General features: G+C 56.4%; 1 protein-coding gene across 3 annotated transcripts in view; it reads left to right on the top strand.

The window, feature by feature from the left end:
* The window catches only part of LDB3 (LIM domain binding 3), a 59821-nt gene that overhangs the window by 14201 nt on the left and 28236 nt on the right, over window positions 1-17384 (top strand). For 2 of the 3 annotated variants that reach the window (XM_082424232.1, XM_082424231.1), the window contains exons 5-8: window positions 1853-1875; window positions 2951-3154; window positions 7808-7977; window positions 8474-8510. In XM_082424232.1, the coding sequence (XP_082280358.1) occupies window positions 1853-1875; window positions 2951-3154; window positions 7808-7977; window positions 8474-8510 (434 nt within the window). Of the gene's footprint in view, window positions 1-1852; window positions 1876-2950; window positions 3155-7807; window positions 7978-8473; window positions 8511-14801; window positions 15594-17384 lie in introns of those variants that run through there. The other variant, XM_082424233.1, reaches the window with a different exon arrangement.

The raw sequence follows: 17384 nt of genomic DNA, 5'->3' as shown, positions 1-17384 counted from the left end.
AATGATACTCCCTATGTCTGTTCATCACACACTTAACCCATGCTGAGGGCTTTACACTCAGGATTCTGTTCAGTCTGTGGAGGGCACCACCCTCTTGGTGTTATGAATGAGGAGACTGAGGCTAAGACAGGTGGGTAACTTATCCAGAGTCACAGCTCTAGGAAGAGGCAGGGTCAGGATTTGAACTCTGTCCTGTCTGGCTCCAAAAGGAAGCTCCTTCCCACACTCTCTCTCTCTGGGTAGCTTCAAGGTGATCCCTTGGCAGCTTGTACGCCCTTGGGAGGAGTGGAGAGGAACAGAGGGGGTGAAAGAACAGCCGGGCCTGCAGCCCCCTGCTCCTTGTCCTCTCTGGGGCTGGTACTGAAGGGCAGTGTCCCTCAGGCCAGTTGGTGCGAGGGCACCCGGGCGTTTTTACATCTTTGGCTCATTCTCCCCAAGACCTGGCTGCCCCTCTCTGAGCTATGTCTGTTGCAGGCATCTCAGCTTCCAGGTCCTCAGGCAGAAGCTAAGCAGGGGGCAGGAATCAATGCCAAAGCAGGAGCTGGCTACCTAGGCAGGGAAGGGCATAGGCAGCCCCTGAGGCCAGCACTGCCCTCTACAGGGGGCACTGGGCTGGTCAGGGCAAGAGCTGATCCTGCAGTTGTCAGCACTGGCCAAAAATGGAGAAGGAATTGGAGATCTGTGATGGCCCTTTCTTAACATAGCTCCACTTGCAGCTATTTTGAGCCTGGGAGGACAGAGGGAATTTTATCAGCCCTGAGACAGGGTTGGGCCGCCTGGGACTGGCGGGGGTGGGGGTGGGGGTCTCCCTGGCTTTGGTCTGGATCCCCAGGGTCCTGGCCAAGGGGTGACCAGGGCCAGGCCAGCTGAGGCCCAGGCTCTCCCAGCCAGAGCCCAGAGTGGTCAGATATGGGAAAGTGGCAGGGTGTGGGGAAAGGGACACCACTTTCTGCACTCTTCTCCCCTCACGTTTCTGACAAGGGTCTGTCACTGCAAGGAATTTGCATTTAAAGAAACATAATGCAGGCAATGCCTCCCTCAAGGAGATGATACTCCAGGAGGCTGGCTCTCAGATAAGAGTGAGGGTGGGGTCCCTCTTGTAGTGTCCAAGCTGGGCTGCCTTGTCTGGGGGTTTTCCTGCAATAAAGGACCTGCACTTCTCCCAAGCCTCCTCATTCCTCCATCCTGCCTCACTGCCCATCCACAGGGCCTTTAAGGGCAGTTACTGGGAACTGCACAGACCCCTTACTACTGTGCCCCGGGAGGAGTGTCCAGGGCTGCCTGACCCTCCTCTGGGAAAGAGAGCATGTTCCCGGGGCTGTGAGAAACCCCACTGCACACAAACCCCAGCACCACTGCAACTCCTGCTCAGGGAACAGAACTCCTGGAGCCGTCCCCGATTAAACAAGGGTAAGTCCAGAGCTACTGTCCGGCCAGGAGGCACCTGGGGCCTTGGTCGTTCCTGTAGCAGCCATCACTAGTCCGATCTCCATCTCCAGCTTCCTCGCCGGGGTCTACAGCCAAGGTGTATGTAGGAGATTCATGTACATGGTAAATGAGCACCTATGAAGATGGACAAAAAAACCTTTCTCCCTGGCAAAGCTGCAGGTACTGTGGACGTACACTGCAGCTGACATCTCTGACCCAAACTGAGAGGCTGTGATCGGGATGCTGAGCTCTTCCCCCTCCTCACTCTGCACTCTCCTCACCCAGTGCCAGCCTGGGCTGCCTCTGCCTCCACAGTGGCCAGTCTGAGGACCATCCCTGGGTCCCTACGCTCAACCCCCCTGGCAGGACCCTCACTCTGATAGCCCTGTTTTCTTTGCTTTTTCTCTCCTCCCCCCCCCCCCAGGTGGTAGCCAACTCTCCAGCCAAGTTAGTATCAAAGGAAAGCACGTGTGTGTGCTTGCCTGCATATCCCAGCATGCGACTGCGTGTCTGGGGGGCTGGGCAGCGTGCGTCTGTGTCAGCAGCATGTGTACATGTATGTGCATGCGTGAATGGGGGTGCATTTGTGTCCCTGAGTGAGCCTGCATGTGTGTGAAGCTGCGAGTATGGAGTGGAGGCAGTGGGGAGGGGCGCTGGGGCTCCAGCAGATGCCCCAGACCATTGTGTTCCCAATTAGCTGCTGCAGCTGCTTAGACCGAAGGCTGGCTCCGGTGGGCGGTGGGTGGAGTGCGTGCTGACGCCGGTTCTGGGCGAGCCTGAAGACATTTCTAGCCTGGCCGGACCACTCAGAAGGGCTGTACCTGACCTTGTCTTTGCCTGGGGAGCACGCTTAACTGTTGAAGGGAAAAGCCTCCATGGGTAGAAGCTGGTGGGCCACCCAGCAAGTTGGACTTGGGCGGGGCCTGAGCAGCTAAGCCCTGCTCCGAGGAAGAAGCACATGCACTGAAGAGTCTGGAGGAGCAGAGCCCCGGGCCACCCAAGATGAGTCCCTTCGTGGAGGAACCAAGCTCAGAATCCCTGTGGGTGCCCAGTGGGGCTGCTTTTTGCCTTTGGGCGTTCTGGACTCCGCTTGGGCTGCCGCTGCCTCTCACGCGTGGCCCAGCTCCTGTCTCCTAATCCCAACCGCCACTCCGCAACCCCTTCCGTTTCTGCTTCCCTGCGGGTGTGGTGAGAGAGCTCTCAATGCCTGGCGCCCCCTGCTGACCCTGGGCGGTAGCTCAGGCTGAGCCGGGCCCTCCAGGGATCTGGGAAAGCGGAGACGGGCAAGAAGAACCTTCCGCAAATGGCTCTGGGGAGGGTGAGAGGATTTTCCGACCAGACCCAGCCCGCCCACGTCGGTTGGGGGGACTCGGGTAGCCTTCCTGGGATCAGGCTTAGGGAGGTCTCTCTCCACACCCTGCACCACCAGCCCTCACCTTGAGCCGTGTAACACCACCTGTTGCCCCTTCTCTCCTTCCACCTCCCTCCCTCGCTCCCCTGCCCCCATGCTCCCCTCCCCCAGCGCCGACTACCAGGAACGCTTCAACCCCAGCGCCCTGAAGGACTCGGCCCTGTCGACCCACAAGCCCATCGAGGTGAAGGGGCTGGGCGGCAAGGCCACCATCATCCACGCGCAGTACAACACGCCCATCAGCATGTACTCCCAGGACGCCATCATGGACGCCATCGCCGGGCAGGCCCAGGCCCAGGGCAGTGACTTCAGTGGGTAAGCGCCTCCCCTCCTCCACTGGCGCTCGCCGCCTCCGCCGCGTCATCACCGAGGAGGGCACCGGGCCGCTGGGCGCCATCGGAGACTTTGGGCATCGGGACCAGCTGTCCTCCATCATCTTGATCCTCCCAGGGTACAGCCCTTGGAGGAGAGCCAGCCTTCGCCCGGGCCTCCCAGAACGTGATGTTTTCTCTTCAGAATCAATCTCATGGTCAGCTTTAGGAGAAGGGTGGAGAAATGCAGCATGTGCTTTTCACAGCCTCTGCATTTTCCCAGGCTCCATGAGGGGGCTGGTTTAGAAAGAGGCTTCTGGAATCCTGTTAACCAGGGTCACATTCTGGATACCTCAGCTTCTCACAACTAAGCCATTCTTTGGGGGGAAGTTGCTGTGTTCTTCCAATGATGAGGGCAATTCAGATTCATGAGTGGGTTTCTTGTTTGGGAAGGGGCCTCCGGACCAGCCATCCACAGTGCTGTTGGCAGTCAGCCCCGCCACAGAGCCAGGGGTCACCCAGCACTCGCCTCCTCCTGTTTGCCCCAGGGAAGCCCAGCCTCAGGGCAGTGGGACTTAGGACATCCTTGGTTCCTGACTTTGCTTGTTGGCAATGGTTGAAGAACTTGAGGGCTGAGTAGGGAAAGAGTTGGCTGAAAATCATTTGTGGATGAAACTGGTAATAGTACAAACATTAATGTGGACCTCTCTCCCTCTTTCAGAATTTCTTTCTGTCTCTGTTTCTCTTAGTCTCTGTTTCTTCTCTGTATCTCTTTCTTTCTGTGTATGTCTCTCTTTCTGTCTCTATCTCTCTGTCTCTTTTTCTGTTTCTGTCTGTGTGTCCCTTCCTTTCACACACACACACACACACACACACACACACACACACACACACACAGTCTCTTACTGTATTCTACTTGGAAATACTGTTAGTATTGACTTTCAGAACTGATTATCTCTGTGGTAACGTCTTATCCCTGAGTCAGGATCTCCAGCAACTCAAGGCAAGAAACCTTAAAATGATGGTTGTCCTTTTTTCCGAAACTAGGAAAAACAGATATTGTAAGAGGGATAGAGGCGTTAAAAAGTCCCGGAGAACTCCTATAGCGTTTGGCCTTTGTAGAGCCCAACCCTCGTGACCATGACGAGTGTGCAGGTTATAAAGTGCAGGCTCCAAAGGCCAAAGGATGGAACGTGGTGTGGACTTCCTGGCGCTCCTGGTCAAACGGAGCCTGGCCCTCTCAGGCGCGCAGTACTTCCTTCGGGCCACCAGGGGGTGGATGGTTGCTTGCCCTGGAGCCGTGAGTCAAACCCTCCAGGCTCAGGTCTGCAGTTCTTTGCGGAATTCTCTGGGCAGGGTTGACTTACTTAATCCCATCGTTCAAAGCAGAAAATATGACCATGAAAGTTTAAAAACACAACTGTTGCTTATGTGTACCCAGGAAGACAAGGCTGCCCGATTAAGCCAAAGAGTTAACGGGGATTTCCTGTTAACATTTGTTTGCCACGTGTGTCCTTGGTGTGCTCTTAAAAGTGGTAACATTGGCCAAAGGGAAGCACAATGGAAGATAATGGAAGAACTGCTGTTCACTAACTTTATGTTTTCTGTACCTTGGGAAAAGACTACAAGTCATTTGGTTTTACCTCTAGGTCGCCCATGATATATTTTTTTAACATGATGCACTGTTGATCTAATCTAGGCTTCTCCTTCCTATCACCTTCCCTCCCATCCTTTTCCCCTCCCTTGCGTGCCTGGGAAGCAACATTCTTCCTTTTTCTTCTAACTCAGCCCTGCTGGGTTGATGCTGCCGTGGTGCCAGTGGGTAAAAGCTGCCCTTGTCTGCCATGAGGTGTTCCGTTTCTGCTGTTAATTTCCATGATTCCTTCCTCACTGACAGTTTTCTTTTTGTTTCTCTCTCTCTTCCTCTTTTATCCACCCCACTCCCCCATAACTCATTTCTGATCCTAACCCTGCTCCCTTGTGTATGCGCCTCCCCCGCCCTCCCATGATGGACATGCACTCACTGCTGGGTTTTCCTCTGCTTGGCAGGGCATCACCGCTGGCGTAAGTAGACCCCACAGTATCTGTTCCGTCGTCCGTCTGTCTGGTTGCGGGATGGTGTGTGGGTTTGGTGGGATGTGCCTGAGGACGGTGGTTCTGTCCACGTTCTTCCTCACACCCACCTCACAGGTAAATGACATGCCCCGCGGCCTCTACAGGCAAGTGCCTTTCTTTTGGGGTTTTCCCCAAATAATGTCATTTGGGTTTTGGGGTTTTCCCCAAATAATGTCATTTGGTTTTCCCCAAATAATGACATTTCTATGTCACTGTGGACATAGAAATCAGAGTAATGACACCATACTGGCTGGGGGTGTATCCCGTGTTCTCCTTGCTGTGCTTTGCGGGGGCTTCCCCCAGCCTTTCTTGTCTACACTAGGACAGCGTAGATCTTAATGTCAGAATCCACATGGGGCCATTATTCGGGGAGAGGATGATAAGGGGGTCTGTTGGAGGCCATTCCCCAGAACCCTCACGGAAGATGGATCTGGAGGAGCCAGCACCTGCCAGGACCACCCATAAGAGGCGAAAGATGAGTCAGACTTGGGGGCAGTGTACAGTGGAGTGAATGCCCACCGGTGACCTTGATGTTGCGGGGACCATGGAGTGTTTTTGTTGGCAAGAAGTTCATGCTGGAGTGGCTCCAGAGAGTGGCCTCGGACCCAGGGTCCCAGAACTGGAGGGCCTGTTCTATCCCCTCTCTGTATATATTCTTCCTGAGCCCCAGATTCTCAAAAGGCACAGCAGTTCCTTCGTCTAGTTCCCAGTGTCTGTCGCGGCAGCACCGCAAGTCCCTGGTCTTTGCACAGCATTGTGGGAAGGGAAGCCGACAGTGTGACTCCCAAGGGACTCACTCCTGGGGTTCACTTTCTTGAGCCCTTGGAGCTGTGGAAGGAACAGGGAGCACCTTAAGGGCATGTTCCAGGGAAATGGCAGCCAGTGCCTTCCATCTGTTTCAGGACCCCTTGAGACTCCTCCCTATGCCAGAAATGACCTCTCCAGCGGGATCCCAGCTTCTCCTCCACTCCCTGGTCTTCCCTATCTGATCTCAACCACAGGCTGACAGACCTGTAGCTTTCCAGGCCAGGGCAAAGCCTTCAGAAAAGTAGGGGTGGCTCCACCCAACCTTGGTCAGTCACCTTCCATCACGTTTCTCCACCTCTGCTCTCATAGCCCACCCTGAGCTGACTTAGGGGACCAATCCTGGGAGACTAGGCCAGTTCTTCCATCCAGCTTCTTGCAGAGAGGGTAGAAGACAGGAGCACTGGGGAGGTCCCCTCTCCAGCTAGCCAGCCCTCAGGGGAGCAAGGGCAGGTAGAGGCAGTCATAGCAGCAGGCGGGGCGAAGCTGGACAGGGGGAGCGTCTGCGCTGGGCCATGTCTCCAGATGTGGAGCATCTGGGGTGTGCAAGTCCCCAGTGGGCAGAAGTGGCCTTCCTGAGCCCGGTCACTGCAGAGGGTCTGATGGAAAGGACACTGAGCTGGGAGCTGGGGAGCCTGGGTTCTAACTCAGTGGGTCCCCTACATGACGTAACCTGGAGCTAGTCGGCTAGCCTCTCTGGACCTGTTTTGGCATGTGTAAGAGGAGATGGCTGGGCCACCGGTCCACAGGCTGGGGAGACAGGCTCTTATTGCTGTGAGCTTCTCCTGAGCCCACCCTGACTCCTGAGAGGGCGGGCTGGGCAGCCTAGATTACCCAGCCCTCTCTGGTTGGAATGAGTGGTCATCCATAAAGCTTTTAATGTATCTTGCCCTGCAGTCTGATCTGGGCTGAGAGACCCTGGACTCAAGGGGCTCTGGGGTCCCTTCTGATTCTGATCTAGGATTTGTTCATTCAACTACGTTTTGAGCAGCTACCATGTGCCAGACCTTAGGAGTCTAAGGGAAGGTCACCAGGTCCCCCTCAAAAAGCTGTGCTGCCCTGGGGCAGAGGACTAGTGACCCTCCCTGCAGCTCTACGCCCAGTTCCCTCGGGCGAGAAAACTGTGCTATCCATGGGTGATGCCAGGCTTTAGGGGCCTGATTGCCTTGTTCCTCCAACCACCTCCTCGCCGAGCTTCCCTGTCTTTGCAGAGTGGGAGCCCACAGTCCTCCCCCAGGGCAGTCACGACATTGGTGGCTCCCTGTTTGGATCCCAAGCTTTGAGGAGGCCAAGGGACTGACCGTGAGGAAGCCTTTGAGTCCCCCAAATGGCCTGTCCTCACCCAGCCCCAAAGTCAGGACCTGCTCAGGGAGGTTGAAATTACTTCCAGAAGACCTCTTCTGCCTCTTCTTTCCTTAAAGGAGATACAGCTCCTTGGGGGGCGGGGGGTGGTGTCTTCAGGCCTGTGTCAGGAGTTAGCCTGGGGGTGGGGGGGTGGGTACTGGCAGGAGGGTCTGAGCCTCCTGACCCTCCGTGAGCGGAATTCACTGTCTCGCTGTGACCACCCTGAGCACTGAGGACCCAGGTCAAGCCCTTGTTGCAGGCTCTCAGAAGGGCATGGTGGATCCAGACAAGTAGGGGTTACCCACATGCATGGGGGGTGCGCCAGGGGGAGGCACAGAGGTCGGGGGCAGGGTTCCAGACCTGCCCTTGCCCATGGCCTCTCTCTGCATTGCAGGAGCCTTCCTGTCAAAGACCTCACCGTAGACAGCACCTCTCCCGTGTATCAGGCTGTGATTAAGAACCAGAACAAGCCAGAAGACGAGGCTGACGACTGGGCCCGCCGCTCCTCCAGCCTGCAGTCTCGCTCCTTCCGCATCCTGGCCCAGATGACGGGGACAGAATATAGTAAGGGAGGGCTGTGGGGTGGCAGGAAGGGGCAACGATGAAGGGCCAGTGAGGGTCCTGGGCCCTACTCCACAATCCCACGGAAGCCAGGGAGTCGAACCCCCAACCCTTGAAGATGAGCTGGCCTCGATAGATAGTTAGCAGCCTGCTGCGCCCCTTCTGGTCCCCTGGGGCAGGCACAGTGACATCAGCCTGCTGCTCTGCTCCCGGACTCCACCGGTGGGCAGCAGACTGGCTGTGGTGCTTTCCCGGATTGGGATGAGAGGACTTTGCAGGCCACGCCTCTGGCTACTCCCTCCCACCTCCGCCTCTTCCTCTCATGCCCCCTTTCTCCCCCTGCCCTGTGCCCAGCACACAGCCTTTTCTTTCCAGAGGTCACAGGTAGGGAGCAATAACTGTCCCATCATGGGTGGGGACTCCCTGCCCACCGAGCTCTAGTAGCTTTTCTTCCTGATGTTCCTTGTGATTCCTCCTGACCTGCAACTTCTACCCACAGTGCAAGACCCTGATGAAGAAGCTTTGCGAAGGTCAAGGTAAGTGCCTGGACTCAGGCTCTGTGGCCTTGCCCGTTCTAATCCCATCCCTCCCAGGGCAGCCCCTAGGTCAAACGACTCATGGAAGGAACGTCTCAAGTTAATGCATTTGGAAATTCCCAACCCCTGAAGGGCTCCGGCAGATGCTGGCTTGGGGCGTGCATCCCGGGTCAGTGAGGTGGGTGCCTAGAGCTGAGTCTCTATCCCCTGGGCCCGGGCTGCACGAACGAGGACTCTGGGCTCTCCCGGCTCTGTCCCTGGGCAGCGGGCAGGGCTGCTTTGGCCTTTGCTGGGCTGTTGAGAATGAGGGCATCTCTCCCTGTGAGGCACCGGGCCGGCTGCCTGGCCTGCCCACTCATCTCAGGGCCTGTCCCCTGTGAGTCTGAAGGGTAGGCACTGGGAAGCAGGCACGTGGAGGGCCGTGCTGGGTGGGGGCGACGGACCCTTGGACTCACCTGTCCAGACCCATGTTGAGGTATCAGTTCCACAAATTGCTCAAAGCACCACAGCTGCTGCAAGGAAGCAAAGCCCTGGGTATGAGGAGTGGCTTGTGCAGGGCTAGGTGTCTCTGAGTATGGTCTCCCCGATGGTGGCAGGCCTAAGGCCCCAGCCACTGGCCTGACACCTTTGGCCTGTCAGGTGCTCATGGCCCTGTGCATGAGGGGGGCACACTGCCTTGGAACCCATTGGAACCCACTAGGGCCTTCCATGGGGAGGCATGAGGCCCAGTGTGATTGTGCTTACACTTCTGGAAGCAAATATGTCATCTGCATGTCCTTCCTGGGAGAGTCTGCCTTGGGCCAGCACATCCTGTGGTGGCCTCCGTGTGAGGGGCTGGGGCCCAGAGGTGCCTTTCCACCCTGGGCCAAGCTTTCTGTTCTTGCTAACCAGTGTGTAGTGGCCACAGGACTGTGTGGAGAGTGGGACTCTGGGATCAGCTTGAGTTGATGTGGATTTTCTTTTTGAACCTCTATTTCTGCCAACTGAAGTTGCTCCCACTCTTTGGCTGGGGCATCCAATCCTGAAGTGTGGTCCTCCCTGGCCTGCTAACAGTGGCATGCGGTTCCAGTGGTGGTTCTTAACCTGTCGGTGCCTGCAGTGTGTCTGTAAAAAGCCTGAAATGAGATGGTGATTTAGTGCAAAGGGTAGTATGGAGCTATTTGAAGCGTGACTAAGCTGTCAGCTCTCCCCATCCTGTGCTCCTCTGCTCCTGCGCCATTTCTGTGTTTGTCTCACCTCCTCTTCGGAGCCACTCACAGAGATGCTCCAGTGGGCAATGTGGTCTTTACTGAAGATTTGATGGAGGGGCTTTACAGCACATACCCCATAGCAAACCGCTTAAAAATCTGCAGGTCCCTTCCATCAGGAAGCCAGCAGGGGCCTGCACTTCTTTTCCAGCCGCCGTCACCCCATCTCAGTCCTTCTGGTTACTTTATGTTTCTCCCGCCAGTCACTCTAAGTTCGCATCTCAGTAACCAGACACTGTTTAGAAGGTGGAAGGGTACTGGTGGAGGTAGATTACAGGGAACCGTTGTCTTTCATATTTTCCCTGGAATATTTGCAGGCTCTGTGAAGTTATTGAGTGAGAACACAAAAGGCAGTATCAAGGGTGGTCTGCAGGCCTTGGCTTTGGCCTTCCCCTTCCCTCCTTTCAGAAGCATCTCTTGGGGCTTGTTCGGCCTGGTCCTGTAGGCCCTTTCCCCCTGGGGCCTAACTGCCCACTAGCTCCATTCAGATCCCAGCAGAAGGCAGGGGGTCTTGAGAACGCTGCTGCAGGTCTTGGAGTCTCTCCCCCAGCCCCTGCAGGGTTTGGTTGGAGGGAAAGCTGGAAAGGGGGGGCCAAGAAGAAACTCTAGCCTGCTCCCTCCCTCTGTTCAGGCCCCCATCCTGAGAAAGCATCTCCCCCGCCAAGGCCCTGTGCCACTGTCAGCCTCTCCCTCTGGGGTCTCTGGCCCTGCAGTGTAGGCTCTGAGGCAACCAGCAAGCCTTCTGCCCAGGACTGGAGGGGCCTAAGCCTGCTGCCCTTCTCCTTTTTTCTGACTTTAATTTCTGGAAGGTTGTCTTCATGGCCTCCCCTAAAATGCCCATTCTGTCCATGGCCACAGGAGGAAGGTAGGTGTTTTTATTTCCCTGAATCCCAAGCAGCCTGTGGCCCAGAGGTGAGAGGTGGGGGTTCCAATGGGTACAGTGGTTCAGTTCTGTTTGTGATTAATGCCCGAAGTAGCGACTGGCCACTGGTCACGTGTGGGGTCACAGACTCATCCGAGTGGCCATCTGAGCAGAAGGGAACACACTTACCCCCACCCTGGGTCCAGGCTGGTTAGGGATCTTGCTCCCTGGGGAGCCCCACTGGTATCCGTCCCCCGTCCCAAGTTGGAATCTGCACCCCCAGATCCATCTTGTTGGCTGAGGGCAGACATGGCCCCTGCCCTTCCCCCTCCCAGTTTAGCCTGACTCGCAGTGGGGAATCTGAGGGTCTCTCATGAAGGCTGCACCTCCCCAGAGAGGCTTCACTGCACCCCGCTTCCAGGTGGCTCACTCCGGCACGGCCTGAGTTTGCCAAACGCAGGGCCCAGCAACCTGGGCACTGTGGCAGCCTATACAGGCTTGTACGTCTGCTGGGGCGCTTCTTCCTTCCTGTTGCTGTGTGCTGGGAAAGCTGGCAGGGATGCCAGGTGTTCTGTACCAGGAAGGACACTGGTGGCCTCGAGGGCGGTAGTAATCTGCATGTTAGAGGACCCTGCAAACTTGCCCCTCACCTGTCACTGCTCCACCTCCGAGGCCTGCCCCGCAGAGTCCCAGAGCAGCTCAGAGCCCTGCCCTGCCCTGCCCTCCTCTCCTCTCAGGCCCTGGCTGCTGGCACTGTGACGCTGTCTCTGTATCTGGTGGCAAGTAGCTTCCCTCCGAGGCTCTAGTGCCCACCTGCTGGCCTAATCTCCAGCGACTCTATCTTTACAAGGGAGGCAGGGGAGGCCCTGAACAGCCCAGGCATCAGCTGCAGACTTGGCTCACCTCCCAGGAAAGACCCAGCACCTTAGCAAACTGTCCAGGTAGGCTTAAACACCAGCCTACTGCCAGGTTCAACATGGGTACAGGTGGCTCCCAGCCTTCATCTGAAGTAGCAGAGCCCCATCCAAAGCTGAGCCTCTAATCTCAGAGAGGTCACCACGGCTTCTGTCTAGCTTCCGGAAGGCGTTCAGGGCCCAGATGGCTTAGAAGGTTGGGTCCACGTTGGGCAGCCCTGACAAGGGTGGGAATACAGGCAAGCCTAGCTTCATCCTAGGCAGGGCTTGAATCTGCAAGGCATCTGGATCCCACTGCTTGGGCATAACCATCCTGGAGGGCCCCGGTGTGTAACTCAGGCATCTCCTGGCCCCCACCTTGTGGTGCCGCTCTCTACACGTTCAGTCTCTGTGTTTACGTAATGCTCACCTCAGTAAAGAACTCCGCATCTCTTCCTGGTCCCCAAGCATTAAGGAAAATGTTGATTTTAGTGACCAGTTCCCAGAGGAGTTGAAGGTGAGGGTTGCGTTGTACAACAGGGCATCCGCAAACAATGTAAAAACCCTCCGAAGTCCCTTCTCCAACGTGCAACCGTCCAAGGTTCTGTTTCCTCTCCACCCCACCCCCACTTCCAACAGAGCACCAGGACTCACTGGTTTCCCCCTCCTCCCCCTGCAGCCCCCCTGGGCATGTCAGTGTCCTCCTTCTTCCCTGTGCACTCTCAGCTCTGTCCCGGCTCACAGGCAGACTCTCCTGGTGCTGGCGCAGCTCAGGGCTGGTAGTGAGAGTTTCGTGGATTTTTAGTCTTTGGTGTTCTGCCAGCCTAGCAAGTTCAAAATTCACAACTGGAGAGACCAGGACACCCCTGGGTGTCACCTGAGCAGCCCTCGTTTGTGTCCTGGGACCTCCCTCCCTTTCTCTTTCACCCACTCTCCAATCTCTTCCCGTCTCTTCTCTTCCTCCCTCTTCTTGCTCCTCTCTTTGGCTAGCTGTGAATTTCCCAACAGCTCCAAGCAGAGCAGACTCACTACCCTCGCCGATTCTCCAGGACTGTTCCTGACCCTGTCACTGAGCACTGATGACAAAGGCTTGGGCCTGGCTGGGCAAACTGGCTGTGTCTGTGTCCTGGGTGGTCTCTATGGGCTGGTCCATTGTTGCCGCCTGTGGTGCTGTCTGCAGGGGTACGTGGGCTCCGCCGCAGGGCCTGGGCTTCTGCCGTCATTGCCCCTTCTCCCCACCCTAGGAGAGGCAGTAGCAGGGGATGCCTGGCCCTTAGATCGTGGTTCTGCCTCTGAGTTTCCGTGTGGCTTTAGGCTATTCATGTGATGTGTTTGGGCCTTGGCTTCTTCTTGGCATTAGGAAAGTTTGGACCAGTGGTTTTCAAATATGTTAGCAGGGAGCCCCTCTTGTCAAACAGAATCTTACACAGAGACCCATATGCAGGACTTAAGGTGTAGGGGAGAGTCTGTCAGGTAATACAGATGTGGGAAGGTGGCCAGGTGTACATGTGGGGACACAGGATTGTTACCATACAGAAATGTAAGACCAGCATTGCCCCATCCTCTGACTTTTAAAGACCTAAAGCCGATCTTCCTGATTTTTATATGCTGGCAATTCATTTGTTAAACTGTTCATCTTGAGACAATTGCAGATTGGCATGTAGCTATAAGAAATAATACAGAGAGATCCTATGTAGCCTTTACCCCCAATGGTAGCGTCTTGCAAAACGATAGTACAATATATCCCTACCAGGGTGCTGACACTGATACAGTCGAATGCAGAATACTTCCATCACCCCGGGATTCCCCCATGTTGCCCTTTCATACCACACCCACCTCCCTACTGCGCACGCCCTGTCCTTAACCCACAGCAACCACTAACCTGTTATCCGTTCTCTGTTTCTATAATTTTGTCATTTCAAGGATGTTATGCAAATGGAATCATACAGCCTGGGACTTTATGGGATGGGCTTTTTCAGTCCGCCTAATTCTCTGGGGGTTCATCCAAGTTTTGGAGTGTACCAATGGTTCATTCATGTCTTTTTAGTGCCGAGTAGTATTCCATCATCTGGATATAGCAATTAATTTTTTTTTAATTTTTATTTATTTATTTATTTATTTATGGCTGTGTTGGGTCTTCGTTTCTGTGCAAGGGCTTTCTCTAGTTGCGGCAAGTGGGGGCCACTCTTCATCGCGGTGCGCGGGCCTCTCACTATCGTGGCCTCTCTTGTTGCGGAGCACAGGCTCCAGACGTTCAGGCTCAGTAATTCTGGCTCACGGGCCTAGTTGCTCCACGGCATGTGGGATCTTCCCAGACCAGGGCTCGAACCCGTGTCCCCCGGACCGGCAGGCAGACTCTCAACCACTGCGCCACCAGGGAAGCCCGCAATTAATTTTTAAAATGAGTTTTCAACACTGTCCAGGTTAAACACACTGCGTTTGTGGCTACATGTGGCCCCTGGGCCACCAATTTGCACCTCTGTTCTGGAGGATGTTAGAGGCCCCTCTGGCCTGGAGGATCTAGGATTCTGGCATCTGCGGCCCTGGACTTTCCCGGGCACACTCTCTCCTCCATTTCTACATTTCTGGCCGTTCCTTACTTGCTTTGTCCTATGCCCTCAGCTGAGCAGGCTGTGGGCTGAGCCCCAGAGGCCCTGCTGGTGGGAAGTCCTGGCCCTCAGTATGTGTGCCAGCGGCCTTGTGAGTATGAGTTTGCACGTGTGTGCCTGGCTATGCTCAGGCCTAGGTGGGCGGGGCAGTCAGTGGTGTTTGAAGGCTTCTCTCTGGGGACAGAAAAGGGTTGGGAGAGACGGGCAGCACAGGGAGATGGCAGGTCTGCTCACCAAGCCTCATCACGGGGACAGGCGTTCTTCCTTCTTGATGCCCAGCTAGGGGACAGAGACCATGCAAGGCTCACCTGCCTATGGGGTTCAGTCCTGAGAGACAGCCAAAGCAGCCCTGCCCAGCCCTAACCACGTGGGCCAGGGAGAACCCAGAGACCCTCCCCATTTGCCCAGCCTGCCCTCAGGCTCTTTAGCCAGGCCCCTTCTCCATGGCTCACTCAAGTCGGGAACATCAGTCCCTCCATCCTGGTCCTTGCGACTCTGCCTGACCCCCTGGAAAGTACCCCCTGGGTGGCAAAGCCTCTCCAAGCTGAATCCCTTCCTCCCTCCCATGCCCTCTGCCCCAGCTCTCAGACAGGGTGATGGCGGACACACCCCCTAACCCCTTTCTTTCTTCCTTTCTCTCTTTCTGTCTCTGTCTCTCTGTTTCTCTCTCTGTGCCACAGGGAAAGGTTTGAAACGGAACGTAACAGCCCACGTTTTGCCAAATTGCGCAACTGGCACCATGGCCTTTCGGCCCAAATCCTTAATGTTAAAAGCTAAAAAGCTGTCTGGAGCCCCCTCACCCCTCTCAGGCTGGACCCCCTCCCTCCTTCCCCCTACACAGATCTGGCATGTGAGCCACACGGTGATGCTTGAGAATGTATAGCTGTGCTGGGGGGCACCTTCGCTAGTCACCTGCAGCAGTTGTGCTCTCTGCCCACCCTAGAGCTGATGGCCGAGGCCCAGCCCCACGCAGCACTGCATCCACTCTACCCCCACCCTTCAGTGCAAACCTCACGGGCCCCCAGATAGCCCAAGCCTCTGCTCCCCTGTACAGGACCTTCCTGTAGATCAGAGAGAATGTGATGGGGTTTGCTGGCAGAACACCCCAGAACTAAGGGAAACAGAATGTGTCACTGGTCCATTTCCTACCAACCTCAGCTCCTGGGAGAGGCAGCCTGGCCTAGTGCCATCCTGGAACAAGCTGCCCATAGATCAGGGTCCTGAGAAGAGGCCAATTCCCCGGCCCCCCTCACTCCCTCGTGCCCTCTAGAGCCCAGGCAGCCCAGGACAGGGCTCCCTGTAGAGGAGGAGGAGGAGGCCCCAGGGTGGATGAGACAGAGGCCCTTCCTGGCCGTGGTGAGATTGGAGCGAGTGTTCTCCTCTCTGTGCTGTGTGTGCTGGCTCCCTAGTTCTCTCTCCTGTACATATAAGCATGCTCATTCTGAAATAAAGAGGATTTGAAATGAACCAAACCAGCCCCAGTCCTGCTGTGCCTGTGTGCATGTCACCAAAGGGGGCAGGTCTGAGACGGGGAGAGGATAAGTACCTACAGAAGAGGTGCAGGGGCAGTGCCCGCCGGGGCTGGGACCTGGTGAGCTCTGCCCACCACTGTTTTCCTGCCCCTAGGGCCCTGCCCAGGGCTGCAGGGCGCAGGCAGAGAGGACGGCAGGTGAGAATCTGTTCTGCGGGCTGGTGGGCAGCCTTAGCCTCCTTCGGGATAGCGTGTGTGTGGACAGAGGAACGGGGTCTGAATGCCCCCACCTCTCCTCCCATACCCAGCCACAGCCAGCAGGCCAAGCCATCCCTCCCTCCCCATCAGAAAGCGTGCCACAGCCCCTGTCCCAGGAAGGCACTGCTCATGCTCAGCCCTGGTCCAGGAGGGAGACACACCTGAACTAAGGAGCGGCTCACAGGGGAAATGCTGGGGGTCCCCCGTGGGCTGGGCCCCGGCTCAGGGGAGAGGAGCTGGAAGGTATGCCTGGTGGAGTCTTGCTCAGGTGGCAGGAAGGAGGGGAAGGCCCTTGCTCCTGGCCTCCACACACCTATGGCCTTGTCCTGGTCCTGAGCATTTGGGAAGGGCTGGGCTGGCAGGCTCATGTCCTCCCCACCCACCTGTCTACCCATCAGCCTCACCCCTGACTGGGGGAACCACAAGCTGAGAACATGAGATCGTCGGCACTTGGCAAATAATGACAGGTGCTGAGGCCCACCCCTCAGGGCTCCCTCACCACCCCTGGGGCTGGACTGGGCCAGAGCCCCGTGCCCACCCCCACTGCCTGGGCACAGACTCTCTTTCTCACCCTGGGGACCTTGGCAATCCCGTCTAGAAGAGCTGGCCAGGGAGACTGTTGTGTCCTGCCTACCACCTTGAGATGCTCCCCTAAGCCCCCCACCAACCTGTTCCACCTTGGCCTCCCGGCTCTTCCTGCCTCTAGCAGTTTGACTGCAGGGCCAAGGCGAAGACCAGGCGAGGCAGGCTGGCTAGGGGATCAACTGGGGAGGTGGGGGTGTGTGCTTCTGCCTGTATCTAGGCATCCTGGAGCACACTCATATTTAGCTGACCTTTCATTGAGGACTTCCAAGGCCAAGGGTAGGTTAGGGGTTAGGGGCTGCCAGACAGAGAGAGGCCCCAGGTAGTGGGTGTCCTAAGGCTGGCAGAGGACCTGAGCCAATCCATCAGAGCTGGTGGCCTCCCCATCCCCTATCCCCATCCCCCTGGCCTGTCGGAGCCCTCTTGGATCCACCTGATTGAAGCCCTGGAAGGCTCTTGTTTGCTTTCCAGTCTGCCTGGTGCCTCCCCAGTGACCCCAGGCCGCTGCATGCAGCACCTTGGGTGGCCCCAGGCCAGGGGTCTGTGTAAAGCCCTCTGGAGTAAATGGGAGAGATGTCCTCATTCAGCATTCCGTGTCCATGGGCATTAGTCAAGGCACTGTGCCTAGCTGCTGTAGGTGCAGAAGGAATCAGAAAGAGCTGATGTGATTGTGGCTGACCGTAATGCAAGGCTGATCATGTGAGGTCCAGAGACAGGGAATGCTCCTCTGACTGGAGGATCAGGGAAGGCTTCCTGGAAGAAGGGGTCTGTGTGTTTGATCTTTGGGAACAGTTAAGAGTGGGGCATGTGCAGTTATGGAAGGCTGCACAGGTACTCTAAGCAGACAGAGCAGAGGTGCTGGGTCAGTGTCCCAGAACCCTGACTTAATCATTTTGGCTGGAATGGAGGGCGTGCAGAGGATGTTATGGTTAGTAGTGGTCTGGAGCTGAAA

Source organism: Balaenoptera physalus, assembly GCF_965194825.1.
Source record: "Balaenoptera physalus genome assembly, chromosome: 14".
NCBI lineage: Eukaryota > Metazoa > Chordata > Mammalia > Artiodactyla > Balaenopteridae > Balaenoptera > Balaenoptera physalus.
The sequence above is the reverse complement of the archived record's forward strand: the minus strand, read 5'-3'. Positions and strand labels throughout refer to the sequence as shown.